The sequence below is a fragment of the Girardinichthys multiradiatus genome, chromosome 17, assembly GCF_021462225.1.
Source record: "Girardinichthys multiradiatus isolate DD_20200921_A chromosome 17, DD_fGirMul_XY1, whole genome shotgun sequence".
In the NCBI taxonomy this organism is placed as follows: domain Eukaryota; kingdom Metazoa; phylum Chordata; class Actinopteri; order Cyprinodontiformes; family Goodeidae; genus Girardinichthys; species Girardinichthys multiradiatus.
The window spans coordinates 28,303,795-28,322,209 of record NC_061809.1 but is presented as its reverse complement, the minus strand read 5'-3'; the positions used below and the strand labels follow the sequence as shown (position 1 = coordinate 28,322,209).

At 41.9% G+C, this 18,415-nt stretch overlaps 2 protein-coding genes across 6 annotated transcripts in view; both read right to left on the bottom strand.

Moving 5' to 3' along the window:
- Window positions 1-1,489: 1,489 nt before the first annotated feature.
- Window positions 1,490-11,227, bottom strand: kcnj8 (potassium inwardly rectifying channel subfamily J member 8). The gene is made up of 6 exons (XM_047389209.1): window positions 10,633-11,227; window positions 9,089-9,237; window positions 8,730-8,890; window positions 4,628-4,767; window positions 3,075-3,291; window positions 1,490-2,170 (listed from the first exon to the last, which is right to left on the bottom strand). Exons 1-6 carry the CDS (start codon window positions 10,977-10,979, stop codon window positions 1,919-1,921), a joined length of 1,266 nt encoding a protein of 421 aa, XP_047245165.1. The 5' UTR covers window positions 10,980-11,227; the 3' UTR covers window positions 1,490-1,918.
- A 790-nt stretch (window positions 11,228-12,017) lies between these two features.
- abcc9 (ATP-binding cassette, sub-family C (CFTR/MRP), member 9) overlaps window positions 12,018-18,415 on the bottom strand; it is a 66,298-nt gene continuing 59,900 nt past the window's right edge. For 3 of the 5 annotated variants that reach the window (XR_007042036.1, XR_007042038.1, XR_007042037.1), the window contains 3 exons: window positions 17,430-17,492; window positions 16,773-17,037; window positions 15,410-15,546 (listed from right to left, as the gene is read on the bottom strand). Coding sequence is in view for 2 of the 5 variants with exons in the window: in XM_047389626.1 (XP_047245582.1) it covers window positions 15,409-15,546; window positions 17,430-17,492 (201 nt within the window). In the remaining 3 variants the exon portion in view is untranslated. Of the gene's footprint in view, window positions 15,547-16,772; window positions 17,038-17,429; window positions 17,493-18,415 lie in introns of all 5 variants that reach the window. The other 2 variants (XM_047389626.1, XM_047389627.1) reach the window with 1 other exon arrangement.

The window sequence follows — 18,415 nt, the reverse complement described above, 5'->3', positions numbered from 1 at the left end:
ATTTTCCCAGAGCTGGCCTAGGCTTGAGTCCTTTTCTTGCCTAGGGACCCCAGGAGAACTTGAATTTACACAGGTTGGGTTTACAAACCAGTGGTATGTAAACTATAGAAAGACTTTAAACTTTGAAACTTTGTTGGAATCCTTCAACATAAAGGTTTTAAACCTATTTGGTTGTCGTGCAATAACCCAATTTTATGCTCTTTTTTATTATAACATATTTCTTCTTCTGAATGAATTATTGCTGATAAAGCTTTACTTCATGAAAATAATCAAAGTAAATTATCTATTAGTTTTCCTTTTTTTTCACTAGTCCAGTCTCAGCATTTCACGCATACCATATAGAGAAGCTGGTGGCTCCAATATGCCAGGGCAGTTTTACTCTACAAAAAGTATGCTGGTGGGTTGTGCTGTGCAGGTGCCAGCAAAACCCACTTGCAGCAAGAACGCCCCCCACACTCCTCCAAAGCCCCCAGACGGACCAAACAAAGAAGGGCACCATTCCATTTCATCCGGAAAAAGTATCCCCAGGGAGGCCAAGCGGCAGTGATTCCCACCAGAGCTCATCTCAGACCCACAGCTGGTGCAAAAATATGCCTGAGAGCCATGAACCCACCACAAACAACACCAGAACCAGGGACCCCCTGGACCAGCTACGATCCAAGGAACCAACAGGCATCGTCAGGAGCACCCAACCTCTCAGCACCCTCGGGTGCCCACCCCAAGGCAGGACTGACACAACCCCAACGAAGCCCTGTCCAAAGCCCTCACCCCCTCCCAACTACAAACTCTGCCCAATTCATGCCCCCACACCCCTGTTAACTAAGCTCCAGGCCACCACCTGCCGAGCCATGGAGACCAGGAAAGCACTCTCCACCTGGAGCCCAGACGGTATCTTCATTATCATCTGATGCCCTGGGCTTTGTTTTATTGAAACCACCAAAAAGACTCATGCCACCTGAAAATCAGATCCATGAAGTCTTCTCACTTTAAATGTCTTTGTTTGTATAAAACCTGTGGAATAAAAATTTTTTAAAAATCAACCAGTTTTGAAGGTTAAAGAGGGACAACAACCTGACATTAGTCCATGGATGTCTAATGCGTAGAGGGACCTGAAGACCTGAAGCACAATGTCAAAACATAATCTGTGTAATAGATTGCCTTTGTTTAAAACTATGGCAACATTTTATATATTAAACTATTTTCATTTCGTTTTTATTTAAAGTCTGTCTTATGACAGACGAAACTCAGCAACATGTAATATTATTTAGTAACGGCGGAAAAAGCAGTAGCGCATCTGTTGCTTAAATAAAAGGCAATGAAACAATAAAAAACATTTGTTTTTAAGGTTATGATAAAGTTAGATTCTCACACCAGCTTACGTCCAACACAAAAACTATTTTCATTTTCAGAAACGTCTGAAATATTCAAAGAGTTTTGCAACATTTGAGTAACTGAAGGCCAATAAAGGTCTGAGGGGATCACCTGAAACCATGTTCTTAACAAGTTGGTGCATTTATTGTCAAATAACACAAAAACACATAACATTAGTGATTGGCTCATTATAATTAGATACTGTTAAAGTATGATAAAAACAAAACCTTCACATCTGACTTGTTTTACTAAAGCATGGTTGTGTCAATTAATATTGTTAGAACATAAAGTGCTGCATGATGTTGTTCTGAGAAAACATCCCATAAAGGTGTCTACCAAAACGTCTAAGTGTTTGTGTCAGTGCTTGGAAATGTGCAACCGTCTGCTAATGAAGATAATAATACTAATAATAACAATAAAAGCACTGAGACACTAGTTGAGATAAAGCCAGGAACAGAAGAAGGAATCCCATCAGAGAAACAGATGCACCTACAGTCTTCGTCCCTAACAGCAGGAACAGAGCAGCCCGCAAGAGGAAGGCCTCATGTCAGGTGACGGCGTTCAGGTTCTGGCCCCCGTCAGTTGGGGTGAAGAACTGGACTTTAGGCGAAGCAAGCCCAGAGTTGTTCCTGCGCAAGCTCCCGCTGCTCCCACCGCCTTTCCTCATGGAGTTGTTGCGTCTCATGGAGTTGCGCTTCCTCAGTGAGTTCTGGTGCGACAGCTCGCTCTTCTGAAGGGTTTGGATCAGGATGTACGGCTTCTCGTCCAGCTCCCGAGCGCTGCAGCTTGGCGTAGTCACCTTCAACAACAACAGTGGTCTTTAATAACTAACATTAATAAAGTAGTCAATGCATGAAAATCCTGACAATTGAGCCCATTACAAAACTGGAACCGACTTCTTATGACAGAGCTACGATCCTCATTTTGTTAAAACCTCTTTGGGGTTTAAAACAGAAATGCTGAATTCAGCAGTGCCAAAAAACAAATAAAGGGTCCAGAGGAGCTGCCCTAATGGATTAATGTAAAAATAAAAGTCTCAAACAATGCTGAGAATCAGACAGGCAGGAACACAAACAGCAATTTAAGCCTCAGATAAATAGGCGTTGTGGGAAAACTACAGGTTTCATGTGAACAAATATTGATCATTTAGAAAGAGAAATATCTAACTAAATACAGAAAGCAGGCGCAGCGGTGATGGTGTAGCGTTTAAGTGCGCAACCATGTGCAGAGGCTATAGTCCTCAATGCGGCTGTCCCGAGTTTGAGTCCCGGACCTGGTGACCTTTGCCGAATTTTTCCCCCTCTCTTTGCCCTATTTCCTGTCTACCTACTGTCAAAGAATAAAGGCCTCTAGTGTGGAAAAAAAATACAAAACAGTTTTCACAGCATGATTTCATTTATGAAGGGAAATAAATGATCCAAACCAACTTGGTCTGCATGAAAAAGTAATTTCCCCTCTTGCTAAATCTATGAATTAACTGTGAAACACCCCCACTCAGACCTGATTACTGCCTGCCCTGTAAAATAAAGAAATTAATTGAACAGGACATGTCTGACAACATGAAGTAGGCTAAAAGATCTAAAAAACAACGCATCATCCCCCGATCTAAATGATCTAAACGTAATTATTACGTTTAAGACGTTTTATGAGTTTGTAAAACCTTGCAGAGAACCTTTATTTGTGAACATTTATTAAGCACTCACTTTAACCGTGTTGCCAAATTTGGAGTAGTCCACAGAGTACACGCCTTCTTCCTCTGTAACGATGGGAACAAACCGGTGACCCCACTGGATCTCCTCAGAGACGTAGGAGGTCCGGGCCTGCGTGGTGATGCCTGTTGTCTCCACAACTCCCTCCAGGATGACGATCACCTCCAAGTCACTGCACTGGAGCTCCATGGCTGACAGGTCGTACAGCGGGCTGAGGACACACAAAGATTTAAAGTCATGGTTTAATGTTTCATGTCAGTGTCCAGCAAATACAAAAACTAAGGGACAGGCAAGGGACCATGAAATTCTTGCTTTTGATGCAAATTATTTGAGGAAATTTCAAATTATATAAGTAGCAATAACATCATAAATTAGTATTCAAGTAATTTTGTGGCAACAAATAAATAAACAGCTTAGAAGATAAACAGGTACATCTAAAAAAATTTGAACATAGCGAAAAAGTTCAAATTTTCTTGTAGTGCTGATGATTATGGCTCACAGGGAATGAAAACCCTGAATTCAGTGTCTCAGAAAATAAGTATATTGGTGAAAAAGTTAAATACTATATTCGTAGAAAGTTGAGTGGAGGGAAAAGGTGTGGCAGGAAAAAGTGCACCAGCCACAGGGATACCCACAGCCTTGAGAGGATTGTCAAGCAAAATTACTTTGGGGTAACTTGTTAACCCTTAAAACCTCAGCACATGCTTTTAAATATCTTCTCAGTCAGGGAACCAGAAACCAGAAAGGACATGTACCAAAGAGAAACTCCCAGAAAGGAGGGTTTGTGAATAAAATAATTGAGAAAGTTTTTATTTAAAAAACAGGGAATTACAGGGTGTTCTGTTCAAAAACGCCCAAAAGCTCCTCCTTTGAATCTTCCACCTAACAGCCGTGATTCAAGCTTCTATGTATTTTCCCAGAGGAGAATGATTAACATACAGAGACGGAATAAAATGGAAAAAGAGAACAAACGAGAAGGGAGCTGTTGGTGGTCCATCACGCTTCAAGCCTTGTTTGGACTTCCTTTCCACTCTCCTCCCAACACCCATGGACTCAATCTCTTTGGCCTCGGCTTCACCATGGTGTTGCTGTGCTTGATTGGCCAGCAAATTGGACTGAACCCCATAGAGAATCCATGGGGTTCTGCTCACTCCACACAATACAGATAACCTAAAGTCCGCTATCAAAGCAACCTGGACTTTGTGAACACCTCAGCAGAACCACAGGCTGATCTCCTCCATGCCAATAATTCATGCAAAAGGAGCCCAGACCAAGTATCGAGTGCTTAGAAATTAACAGTTTTTATAAGCCTGACATTTCTGTTTAAAATATCCTTTTTATTGATCTTATTTAATATTCTAATTATCTGAGACATTGAACGTTGGGTTTTCATCATCTGTATGCCAGAATCATGAAAATGACAAGAAATAAAGGCTTGAAATATTTTCCTCTATCTGTGTCTGTAAAGTCCAAACTCCCCACAGATAAACCGTTTACGCCGAAGCACTCGGGTCCTCATTAGAGACAGAAACGTCTTGTGTTTGAACCTGTTTTTGTCGATGACGTGGCAGATGATGAGCGGGGCGAGGAGGAACAGACTGTTGCTGGCCACGGCGCTCTCAGTCTGTACATCGATCTGATGGATGGGGATCATCTCCCCCTCTGGTGTGGTGGTCTTTCTCACCACCTGAGAGTTTTTATTAAACCATTTCAAGCATTCCAAAAACATTAAATATACACTTAAAACATGTTTGAAACAGACTCTGGATACAAGCAACACGAGCCTTTATCTGTCCCAACGTAAGCTGGTGAAAATTAAAACAAACTTCCTTTGCTTAAATGCTAAAAGCTAATTAACTTTTGGTTTTTTGTGCTTTAGATGAAATGAGCTTAAACCACAGAAATATACATATTTTTTTTTAAACCACAGAAAATGTTTTTAATTAAACAAACTCAGTCTCAAAAGGTTTTTATTATTAAACGCTATTTTTCTTTAATACAAAAAGGAAAATTAAAGCAGCGACAATCTCTTTAGCTAACGCTAAAAAATTAGCAAACGTTTTGTCGTTCTTGTGTTTTTCTAATTAATTAATTAATTTGTTTTATACAGCAAACTAAATGTGAAAATCTGATATTTTCAGTAATGAGTTATTTTTTAACTTAATAGCTTCTGAATGAATGTTACCATAAGTGTTATCACCAAACATCACTGGCTGTAAAATTTTTAACTTAAGATAAAAAAAAACCCTCCTTGAACCGCCACCTTAACGTGGTGGAGGGGTTTGAGTGCTCGAATGATCCTAGAGGCTATGTTGTCTGGGGCCTAAATGCCCCTGGTAGGGCCTCGCATGGCAAACAGGCTCTAGGTGACGGGTCAGACAAAGAGCGGTTCAAGAATCCTTCATGAGGACTATTATATCGAGGCACGTGACGTCGCCCGGTATGGCGGAGCCGGGGTCCCACCCTGGAGCCATGCCTGGGGTCGGGACTCGCCGGAGAGCGGCTGGTGGGTTGCTCCTCGCGGGACCCGGCCGGGCCAAGCCCGAAGGAGAGACGCAAGGCCATCTCCCAGTGGGCCCACCACCAGCAGGGGGAACCGTGAGGGACTGGTGCAAAGAGGATTGGGTGGCGGACGAAGGTGGAGACCTCAGCGGCCCGATCCCCGGATGCTTAGGCTGGCTCTAGGGACGTGGAATGTCACCTCGCTGGGGGGGAAGGAGCCTGAGCTTGTGCGGGAGGTCAAGAGATATCAACTAGAAATAGTCAGGCTCACCTCCACGCACAGTGTGGGCTCTGGAACCCATCTCCTTGAGAGAGGTTGGACTCTCTTCTACTCTGGAATGGCCCACGAGGAGAGGCGGCGGGCTGGTGTGGGTTTGCTTGTTGCCCCGCAGCTCAGCCGTCTCGTGTTGGGGTTTACCCCAGTGGATGAGAGGGTCGCATCCCTGCGCCTTCGGGTTGGGGATAGATCTCTGACTGTCGTCTCGGCCTTAGGGCCGAGCGGTAGTGCGGAGTACCTGGCCTTCTTGGTGTCCCTGTCGGGGGTGCTGGATAGTGCCCCTCCTGGGGACTCCATTATTTTGCTGGGGGACTTCAACGCCCACGTGGGAAACGACAGTGACACCTGGAGAGGCGTGATCGGGAGGAATGGCCTCCCCGATTTGAATCCAAGTGGTGTTTTGTTATTGGACTTCTGTGCTAGTGACGGATTGTCCATAATGAACACCATGTTCAAACATAAGGGTGTCCATCAGTGCACTTGGCACCAGGACACCCTAGGCAGGAGGTCAATGATCAACTTTGTTGTATCATCAGACCTTCGGTCGAATGTTTTGGACACTCTGGTGAAGAGAGGGGCTGAGCTGTCCACTGATCACCACCTGGTGGGGAGTTGGATCCGCTTGAAGAGGAGAAAGCCGGACAAACTTGGCAGGCCCAAGCGCATAGTAAGGGTCTGCTGGGAACGCCTGGCGGAGCCCTTGGCCAGGGAAGTATTCAACTCCCACCTCCGGGAGAGCTTTGACCAGATTCCGGGGATGTTGGAGACATAGAGTCCAAGTGTACCATGTTCTCCGCATCTATTGACGATGCTGCTGCCCGTAGCTGTGGCCGTAAGGTGTGCGGTGCCTGTCGCGGCGGCAATCCCAGAACCCGGTGGTGGACACCGGCAGTAAGGGATGCTGTCAAGCTGAAGAAGGAGTCCAATCGGCTGTGGTTGGCTTGTGGGACTCCTGAGGCGGCTGACGGGTACCGTGAGGCCAAGCGTGCTGCGGCCCGGGCTGTGGCAGAGGCAAAAACTCGGGCCTGGGAGGAGTTCGGTGAGGCCATGGAGAAGGACTACCGGTTGGCCCCGAAGCGATTCTGGCAAACCGTCCGGCGCCTCAGGAGGGGGAAACAGTGCTTCAACAACATTGTTTATAGTGGGGGTGGGGAGCTGCTGACCTCGACTGGGGACATTATCGGGCGGTGGAAGGAGTACTTCGAGGATCTCCTCAATCCTGCCATAACGCATTCCGTGGTGGAAACAGAGGCTGGGGAGTCGGGGTTGGACTCTTTCATCACCCAGGCTGAAGTCACCGATGTGGTTAAAAAGCTCCGCGGTGGCAAGGCTTTGGGGGTGGATGAGATCCGCCCTGAGTACCTCAAGTCTCCGGATGTTGTGCGGCTGTCATGGTTGACACGCCTCTTCAACATTGCGTGGCGGTCGGGGACAGTGCCTCTGGACTGGCAGACTGGGGTGGTGGTCCCCCTTCATAAGAAGGGGGACCGGAGGGTGTGTTCCAACTACAGGGGGATCACACTCCTCAGCCTCCCTGGTAAGGCCTACGCCAGGGTTTTGGAGAGGAGAGTCCGGCTGATAGTCAAACCTCGGCTTCAGGAGGAGCAGTGTGGTTTTCGTCCCGGCCGTGGAACTCTGGACCAGCTCTATACCCTCTACAGGGTTCATGGGAGTTAGCCCAACTAGTCCACATGTGTTTTGTGGACCTGGAGAAGGCATTCAACTGTGTCCCTCGTGATGTCCTGTGGAGGGTGCTCCAGGAGTATGGAATCGGGGGCCCTTTACTAGGGGCCATCCGGTCTCTGTACGAGCGGAGCAGGAGTTTGGTTCGCATTGCCGGCACTAAGTCGGACCTGTTCCCGGTGCATGTTGGACTCCGGCAGGGCTGCCCTTTGTCACCGGTCCTGTTCATAACTTTTATGAACAGGATTTCTAGGCGCAGCCAAGGGCCGGAAGGGTCTGGCTTGGGGACCAGTGGATTTCGTCTCTTCTTTTTGCAGATGACGTGGTCCTGCTGGCCCCCTCTAGCACCTCTAGTGGCGGTTCGCAGCCGAGTGTGAAGCGGCTGGGATGAAGACCAGCTCCTCCAAGTCCGAGGCCATCTTTCTTGACTGGAAAAGGGTGGCTTGTCCTCTTCAGGTTGGAGGGGAGTTCCTGACTCAAGTGGAGGAGTTCAAGTATCTCAGGGTCTTGTTCACGAGTGAGGGAAGAATGGAGCGGGAGATCGACAGACGGATCGGTGCGGCTGCCACAGTAATGGGGGGACTGTGCCGGTCCATGAACTTTGGGTCATGACCGAAAGAATGAGATCCCGGATACAAGTGGCTGAAATGAGCTTCCTCCATAGGGTGGACTGGCACTCCCTTAGAGATAGGGTGAGGAGCTTGGCCATCCGGAAGGGGCTCGAAGTAGAGCTGCTCCTCCACATCGAGAGGAGCCATTTAAGGTGGCTCGGGCATCTATACCGGATGCCTCCTGGACGCCTTCCTCGGGAGGTGTTCCAGGCACGTCCCACCGGGAGGAGGTCCAGGGGACGGCCCAGGACACGCTGGAGGGACTATGTCTCTCGGCTGGCCTGGGAACACCTTGGGCTCCCCCCGGAGGAGCTGGTGGAGGTGTCTGGGGAGAGGGACGTCTGGGTGTCTCTGCTGAATCTGCTGCCCCAGCTACCCGGTCCCGGATAAGCGGAAGACGACAAGTATGAGTAAAAAAAAATATTTGTTTCTGAAATTTTTAATTCATATCTGACATTTTTTTTAACTGTTAATGCTATTGTTAGTTTATTATTTTCTGAGAATTACAAAATAGTTCAGGACTTAAGCAGTTAAATCTTCAGAGGGTAAGAGAAGTCAGTTTAACAAACCAAATACCTGTAATCTGACAGTTGCTCCTATAATCATGCTCTTCCTCAGATCTCCAATGCGAATCATGAAGCACAGACGGTTGCTCCTCACGGCAATAACGGCGTGACGGCTGAAGATTAACGTCTCTGCTCGGCGGTTGGACTGGGCTGTCTTCATAAAGATACAACCTGAAAAGAGATGCATCATCCTGGTAGATTACCTTTAGAAAACTGAGAGCAGATTTTTACTCTTCCTCTCTTACTTTCGAACTTTAAATGTTAGAAATGGAAGCATTGCTGATAAGAACTTTCCCACTTTTACAGTTTAAAACTAACATGTCAGAAGAAATGTTAGAAAAAAACGAAGGCACAACATTTGCATTCTACCGAGCATGACGGCGTTAATGATGAGTCCCACTATGTTCTGCAAGATGAGGACAGTAATGGCAGCCGGACAGTGCTCTGTAATCATGCGTCCTCCAAAGCCGATGGTCACCTGAACCTCGATGGAGAACAGGAAGGCTGAAATAAACGACCTGAGGAAAGAGAAAGGGAAAGCCAGATATTTTAAAGAACTTTGCATTTATTCTAAAAGAATATGCCAATAACAAGTTACATTTTAATAAAACAAAAAATGTTTTATAGGGAAAGAACAAAATAATTTTAGATCATTTTGACCGTTTTACATCAGTTATACCTTCTGTTTCATAGTTTTTTGTGCTGTTAGATGTTGTTTTTATACATTTATTGTAAAATACCTGCGTAATCATCTGCATAAAACGTTTTTTGTATGTTAGCTGAGTTCAGGCAATGAATCTACCCCACTGCATGATAATACCTCTGTTGTATTTAAGGAAGGGTGCACGTTGATTGACTGGCACACAGATCTTACTTACACGAATTGCTGGTTCAATTGGAGCAGATCAATTGTTCTACACTTGTACCTGTGACTTTTATAAGTCATTTTAAAGGAATAAAGTAATCTTTTCTTTGGCTTTCACCTATGAATGTCAAACTAAGCCTGGATCACCACTGCAGAATACTCAGTCTGAAACAGACAATATTTGATGTCTTGAAGCTGATACATAAAATATCCTTTAATGTTTGAGTAGTTTAAGCCAATGTTCCATGTTAGCCCGCTGAATCTGTTCAATTGTAATTTAAGAGATCCTGGATTCTCATAAAGCAATAGTGAAGTTGGATATCATCAGCATAAATGAAATATGAGATGTTTAAAAATGGATTAACAATTGCATCATAGAGAGAGTACATTTTGCAAGATCAGAACTGGTCTAAAAACAGAACCTTGAGGGACCCCAATTTACAGACAAGTAGCAACCTGGCAAGATCTGGTTCAAATAAACATTAAACACCTGTTAGATAAGTGAGATATGAAGCATTCTAAAGAAACCCCTTAAAGTTAACTCATAAATACAGTTTATATGCCGTAATTATCTGTGTCAAAACCAGGAGTTAAGATTAAACTACAACTGTCTCCACATTATTAATAGTAGTTGTGTTAGTTGAGAAAATAAAGTTTCACACTAAAACATTTTCAGAGACTTTTACTAAAAGGTACTTTGCATTTGAGCCTGATTTGTATCCAAATAGGGATTTTCAGTGAACATATTTATGATTTCTAGGAGCCAGTTATCACTAAAATGTTTTCAAACCAAAGAAAAGTAAGAAGAGGAATCTGATAACGTTTCGGGAACATAATCCGTTCTTAAAATACAAAAAGATTTCCGTTTCATAACTCCCTGACATGATTAATCTACGTTTCTTTTACCCTCTCGTCTTCCTCGGCAGCGTTTTAAAATAGGAAAAGAGAGGAAGAAGACGGTGGAAGTAAGTGATATGTTACATTAACCCTACTTTGACGATAAAGGTTGAACGTTTTCACATTTCTGCGTCTTGGAGATATTTCTTACTTGACGTCGGTGACGCAGTGGGTCTCGTTTTGCCGCTCCGGGTCCATGTCTCCGTGCGCAAAGGCCACCAGCCACCAGCTCATGGCGAACAGCAGCCAGCTGCTCACGAAGGTCGTGGTGAAGATGACAAGCGTGAAGCGCCATTTCAGGTCCACCAGCGTGGTGAAGACGTCCTGCAGGAAGCGGCCCTGCTCGCGGATGTTCTTGTGCGCCAAGTTGCAGGAGCCGTTTTTGGCGATGAAGCGGGCTTTGTTCACCCGGTCCCTGAACACCGGCTTGCGGGGCATCCGAGACGCGAGACCCGGGAGACCGAACTCCTCCGGGATGATGCTTTTCCTGGCCAACATCTTACTCCTCTTCTTCAGCAGCTGCTGCTGTCCTGAAGCCCAAATAAAACGTCCCTCAGTGCGCCCTGACGCGCGGAAACATGTCCAAAATGCGTAAAAGATTTTAACCTCCCGACTTTATTTTGGGGTCTGGTCGGGTTGAGAGCTGCGCACCGCCTCTGCTCAGCTCCTCTGAGGGCTGGAACAGTCTCCTCTGTCCTGTTGACGTCGTCCAACTCCAAGAGTCCGGTTCCGAACAGGACTGGAAGCTGCAGCTGCCTTCAAGGACTCCACCAGCACAGTCGGAGGCGAGGAAATTATACAAGTTGTGTGTAACAGAGATTCTAAAATCTATTTACAGCATAATATGCATTTTAATTTATGGGCTTTTAAAACCATTTAAGCCTATTAAGACGCATTATATGCCGGAAATCCGAGTTTATACATTTTATTCTGCTGGAAATTGATTTCATGGCCGATTAATCCCAGATTTTCCAAATGATATTCAATTTGAAACATTCAGATGGTTGAATATCATCTTATAAGGTTGCTTTTTATTTAATTTGACATAGAAACTTGTTGCGATACATCAATCAATCGCACCGAGATCAGGACGAAGATCGCAAACTGCCAGTTTCCTTAATCGGCTCTAATTGGTGACCTTCAATCCAATCATAGCTAAAAAGAAAACCACAAACCATCCCTATTTGCGGTCTATAAACGCATTTTGAGATTAATACAATTCTAATAAAGGTTAAAAAAGGTTTAAAAATCAGAATCAGTCCATATTGTAATTGGCAGGTCAGACCTAAAAGAAAACCATAAACTAGATAAAAGCCTCAATTCCGCTCGTGTTCATGCTGCAAGTTATGATTTGCCTTTAATTATTATGAAAAATTAAGCCAAGAAATTAAAAGCACAAGTCATCATGAATATCAAAAATACCAGTCTTAACTCTCATTTCTGTGAAAGCGATTTACAGAAGTAGCGCCAGAGGGCGCCATTTAGCAGCATATCCCATCTCTACCATCTACTGGTTGGAAAACAAAGAGCCTGAAATTACTTAAAACAGTTTTAATGTCATTTCATGTGTAAAAAATATAGGCACAAATAAAAATCATTTGTTTTATATTGTGAAAACCTTTAGATATGCAAACAGAATTCACACAAAAAATCATATAAAACTTACATTTAAGATCATTAACAGTTATGTGAATTCAGAACAAGTGAGATGTTCTGCATAGACCTGATCATGCAAACTTTTAATTAAGTCACATTAATCTAATTCACCTTTTTTGTTTTCATTAACGTCGTTTCTCAAAGACAGTTTGTTGTGTTTAAAGGAAACATTTAGGAGTCCAGCAGAGAAATGCAGAACTGTAAATATGCAAAAGATTGATCAGGAGTTAGTGTTGGTCATATGGATAAAAGAACGAAGGTAGAAGATGGATCTAAACAGAAGAGGAAGAGTTGAAGTGAATGGAAAAAGGCAGAGACTGAAGCGGATTTTAACAAGACAAAAAGCAGAAACTTCTTGAGATAAAACATCAGAGTAATGTCTTTAAAAAAACACTTATGATCTAATAAATCTGGTATTTTCTCTGTACAGTAGAGATGTCCTAAAGTCAAATAAAATGTCATTCAAAAAACAATCAATTACCAAGAAAACAAAGACCCGACAGCGGCAGAGAAACAAGTGATTCTGGGAAAAAGGAGAAAAAATGGTGCAACAACAGGTGGAACTATAATGAAATATTATAAAGGCTATAAAAACAATTTAGATTCAAAATGATCTCATAAAAAAACGAAACCAAAGTCTTTAGAAGTGCTTGGTAAATAAGAAAAGCTATAAACAACTTTAAATGATTGTTTATACTTTCAGCTCAAATAAAAGCAGAGACGGCAAACTAATGCGAGTCTGGAATATCAAGTCATTTTAGTTTATGAGTTTGCTGATGATCAATTATTATAGGATTATAACCTGACAGCAAACTACTTCCACAAATACTTCCACAGCTGTTCTTTGCATTAATTATATAAAATATTTTAAAAGCTGGCAGCAGATTAAAATAGTTTTTTTAGTTTAGTCTGATTTTGTGTCTGTTTATAGCACAAAGATACAACAGTCACTTTAATTCAGAAAGACCAATTGTTCCCTTCTTAGTAAAATTTAAGCAACCAGCATTTATAAAAACTTTGGGCTCAGAGAGCAGTAATGCTGCCTTTTGAACCTAAACTGGATGGAAGAGAAAAACAGATTTGTTTTTATCACATTAGAAAATGTTTAAATCAAACTTTACAAAAAAAAATCCCCACTCCAGCTCCCAGGAGCTTTCGGCGGGTTCAGACCCCTCCAAGATGATTAAAAAGTTCAGCAAAGCATGACTGCAGACAGACAGCAGGTTCAGCGGCTGCGAGTGGAGCCGCAACACCTTACAGTGTTCGTACTAAAGTCTGCACAGAAATACGGCTGATAGAGCCGAGTGACGGCGACCACAAACAAACTGCAGATTTCTTGGTTTTGAAAGTTTTCATTTGAAGAGATCAAGCCAGAGAAAAAATAAAAAAAAACCAGAGTATCCTCAGCATACAGGGCAAAAAGTGAGGCAGATCCCACATTAACTGAAACTACCAAAAAAAATTACTTTTGGTACAAGTTGCCCTAAAATAGGTACATCTAGCTTCTACTTTGTGCACAAATTCAAATATAGTTGCAGATTTTCATCTTAATATTTTGAAAAGACAAAAACAAGACATTTTAAACCAGTTTTAAACTATATATAAAAAAGAAAACTATGAAAAACATAATTACTACTGGATGCCATATTTATTATGGCATAAATTAAAAACTGCCCCATAAATATTTTCAGGTATGAATCAAACTTTCTTTGCTTGAGTGAAGAAAAACTATTTGTTTCTGGTCTTGTTTCGCCTTCTTTACATCAAACTTATTGATTGGCAGATAATTTAAGCAAATGTGGTGTTTCTCCAAGAAGATCTTTTTCATTCCAAGTTAAGCCTCAATAAGAGTCAGACGGGGATAAGAATTATTTTAAGAATCAAAAACATCCCTAAAAAGACCTCACGGTTGATGAAAGGTCGCAACAATCTGCTGTTCACTCTTCATCGTCTTTCTTTCCAGGATGTGAGGGACCAGTTCAGTCATTTCTATCAGTGGTACTTCTGTGGTAGAACCTTGCAACAAACCTAAGTGTAAAATACAAACAAAAATCTTCTTTCACAGTGAGAAAAACTGCATGAAGCACCAGACACCGGCGAACATTCAAACCTCCTGACTTATTATTGCTTAATATCTGTGCCAAGGAGTATAAACGATAATAGTGGTGAAATATGCAAAAGTTGAACAGTGTAAAAATTCTGCCATTACAAAAAGACCTAAAGGCTTAGTCTCTGTACAAACTCAGCAAAGGACACAGAGAGGTAACACAATTGGGGGTTCGTCCAGGATCTTGTGTTGCAACCCCAAAATCAGGCCATATTTCACTTAATGTTCATAAATCCCAAAAAGGTACAACAGCTGGTGAAAGTCTTTCAGACGTTTTAAAACCTTTGAAACAAAACATCACATGTTTACACAGAGAACAGAAAAGAAAAACTCAAACAAGAAGAAATGGTGAAATCAACTGCGACAACTTAATGTGGCGGATTAATCCACATCTTCCTGAGTGTGTTTGTAGTTAAAGGATGTTGAATATAGGATTTTAGTTGGATTAATACAACCTTACTCTGTTTTATTTGTGGAATTTATTGAAAAGAGGAAACAAAACAAAACAAATTTAATTAACCGCATGTTGATCTATTTGGACATACTTTTCTAACCTGGAATCCTTTTCATTAGTAGTAAATTAAAGGTCGAGGTCACAAAAAAGGTCAAACTGTTTGTGTTTTTTAAAGTACACTAAAATTCTCAAAACCCAGAGGGAGGAGGTAATTAGAGTAATTTAGACAGAATAATAAGTTGCAAAAACTTGTCAAGCTAGCTAATAATGTGGGACAAACCTCTAACCTCACAAGAAACTTTTAGGTTTAATTTAATTCATTGTTGATACATCTTGAGTGTATCTGAAATCAGAGTATTTCTGGTAAATGCAAAAAAAAAAAAAAAAACAGAACAGAATGAGGCAAATTTATCTAGACTTTAACGTCATTTTTGTTTATAATGGGCACTAGACTTTATACTACCTCTGTATATAATCTAGTAGGTCTAATTGCTAACATACATAAAACACACCCAATGTGTTTATGTTGGTGATCCAAGATGAATTTCATTGGAATAACACACGTCCAGTTGACTATTTCAGCTTGTCCACAGCTTCCTGCTGTATTGTTGGTTTAAGTGGAGTTTCTGTTTCCTCCATGCAAAAAATAAGATTTAAGGATCAAACTGATCAGTCTGTTGGTTGTCATCTGTTCAAAACCGACTGCGAGTCTACATGTCGGCTTTGACGAACGAAGCAAACATCCCGTCTTCCTGCTCCAGCAGAGTGTCCGGTTTGTCGTACTCCAAGATGTTGCCTCTCTTCATCACAATGACCAGATCAGCTGTTAGGATGGTGTGGACACGGTGCTGCAGACACACAAAAACAAGTTAGGTTCCTGTTTCAAGCAGGATTCAGGTCTTCAGACTGGTTCTTTTTCTAAATCTGTCCTTATTAGTGACGCTGGGGGTTTTAATTTATCTTTAACCAATCAAAATACTCCAATTTTCATCTTTTAAGCTCATTAGAAAATCAGAATCTATATCTGTAATATTCAAAGTTATTATGTATTAGTTAAAGTTTGGAGAGGCTTTCACTTTATTCTCAGTCTGATATGACAAGTTATTAAATTATAAAGGGCCAAACGGGGGGGTAATTGTAACGGATTTACGTCAGAGGGATGAATGAACCTGTTGAGTAATCAGTAAATGCTGAGTCACTGGTTGCTATGGTGATTCCCGCCTTTTCTGATAATACGCAGGGGAACAGAAACATTGGTGTGCGAAAACAGTGAGTGGCAGAACCTTTTAGTGGTCCCATCTGTAAAATTTTATACGTCCAACAGCATCTTTGTAGGAGTTCAGACACATTAAACAGAACCTTCAGGTCCAGTTTCTACAGAGCTGAAATCTACGGGGAGTAAATGAGAGTGTGGGCGTGTCTCTCCACATGCTGGGCTCTGATTGGACAGAAAACTGTAAGTCCAACAGCAATGAGGGACACATTGGCTGGAAGGAGACAGAAACATAGACATATGGATGTAGAACCTGGACATGTGGAGATGAAAGTGTCGCCATGAAAGACGTTTATATCCAAAAGGCTCTGAATATTTCACCGGGTCAGAACAATCATCACACTATAAGATGAACATTCTGTGGGAAAATCTGAAAGATTATTAAACTTGAATAGCGTTTGTGAAAAAACTGTAAAAAGCAACAAAATACCAACTCCGTCAGGTTAAATAAGACTGTGTATACACAAAAAGGACAGAGAACTTGAGTTTTGAATAAAAACATGTTGACTTGTAAAATGTGGAGGAACCCTGATGAAATTAGCCTAAATCTATTACCTAAAAGATTTGTGATACTGAAAACAAGGAAATGTAACCACATTGACAAAATAATCCTGATTTCTCGTCTAAATTCAGACGACAGTTTGATTTTATGAGTCACTTTATCAACTCTCTTTATCAACTGAAGCAACACATGCAGTTTTAAATAAAAATGAGATCAGAAGACATGTAGTATCACTAAATTGAACTGCATGAGCGTTAAGTGCTTATCAAAGAGCATGCAGTAGTTCATTTGGTACCAACCAGGCAGTCAGTGGCAGCAAAGGTTTAGCAGACCCAGACTCAGACTCCAGCTCGGATTCAGCCAGGAAAACAGACAGAAACCAGAGGACAGAGGATGGAGGAGAGTTGGGTCTGAGCTGATCCGGGTCTACTTGTGAGTCCTCACTAGCACACTGAAGAGGCTCTCCTCCTGTGCTAGAAGGTTGGGACCCGAGTCACTTTCCACCAAGATCCCAGAGGAGAAGACCAGCACCTGCTCAGAGTCCAAGATGGAGGAGACGCGGTGCTGGTGGCGGGACGAAGAGGACAGAAGGCGAATGGAAGAAAGGATTAGGAGAAAAATGGAGAACAGTAGGAGTAGGTATAGAATAGGAGAAAGGTGAGGGGATGGAAGAAGGAAGATAACATGACAACAGAAAAAGAAAAGCAGGTGAGACGAAAGGGAAAAGACAACGAACTTTACATTAAATGTTTTTAATATTTGTTAAAAACTGAGGATGCAGAAAAATCTATTTAGTGTGAAGAAGGAAAAAATCATGAAAAGGTGATTAATGGTAAAATGTAGTGATTGATGCAGCAACTTTAAAGGGAAAAAGCTGCAGATTTGCATCTATCTCTACAGGTTTGCTTCCTGTCTGATTCATTTACAGCCAAACAGAAACGGATCTGAAAACTTACTGCGATCGTGACGACGGTTCTGTCCGCGAACGCCGTCATCACCACCTTCTGTAGGATGCTTTCCTGCACAGAACGATCATGAGTAATCCAAAACGACTCTTACATATAAATACAGCAAATACAGAGCACAGCAAGAGTGGACATATTGTTGATAAAATTCTTGGTACATAACGGATTTTCAGGACAAATAGCTCCAATCCCAAACCATTATGAATGCACAAATATGACTGTTTAAGAGTAACATTAAAATTAGTCTTTAAATGAAACACAATTTCCCAAATATAAATAAAATATCATCATATTTTAAATATTTTGAGTCAGAAATGGGAACAGCAACTCCAAATGTCAATATTCTGTCAGGTTATAAATGAATTCAAGTTTCTAACCAATATTATTTTTATTTAATCATATTTTGCTTATCTTGAGTTTAACTGATTATAATTTCATTTAGAAGGGCTTTTAAACCTGTCTAAATTATGTTTTTTCTACCTTCAAACTCATTCTTATGTCTGTTAATTTTCTTAAAGTTGTACAGCATTTGGTTGACTTTTGTTTTTAAATAACTTTTCGCAGAAACTCAGAAATATTTTGATAATATTAAGACATTATTTTCTTTGAGGACAGGTGATCTTCACTAATTTAATATTGAAACCCTGAGTTTTATTCTTTAAACTAAAGAATAAAAACAAAATGAATGAAAACACTGAAAGAATATCTGGTTTTACTCATTAAACAAATGATGAAATAAAAACAGTTTTCTAGCAGGGGAAAAAATTTGGGCACAACTTCAGTGAGACACCTGAGTCTCTGGTATCGGTTCTGAAGAGGTTTATCCCTCTACGGGTCCAGTTCCACTTCAGATGGTTTCCTATTTTCCTCAAACTGCAAAATTTAAAATTCATGATGGATTCTATGATGGTGGGCGGGCCAAGTCCTGCTCCAGCAAAGCATCCCCAAACCATGATACTTCCACCACCATGCTTCCC

What these genes read in the sequence shown, in the direction of transcription:
- kcnj8 (XM_047389209.1), bottom strand. Translation starts at nt 10,979, where the DNA reads ATGTTGGCCAGGAAAAGCATCATCCCGGAGGAGTTCGGTCTCCCGGGT. An exon ending in CACGTCATCGACAAAAACAG is followed by an intron (nt 3,292 to 4,627) that starts GTTCAAACACAA and finishes GTGTGTCCTCAG; the next exon opens with CCCGCTGTACGACCTGTCAG. An exon ending in AATTTGGCAACACGGTTAAA is followed by an intron (nt 2,171 to 3,074) that starts GTGAGTGCTTAA and finishes TTGTTGTTGAAG; the next exon opens with GTGACTACGCCAAGCTGCAG.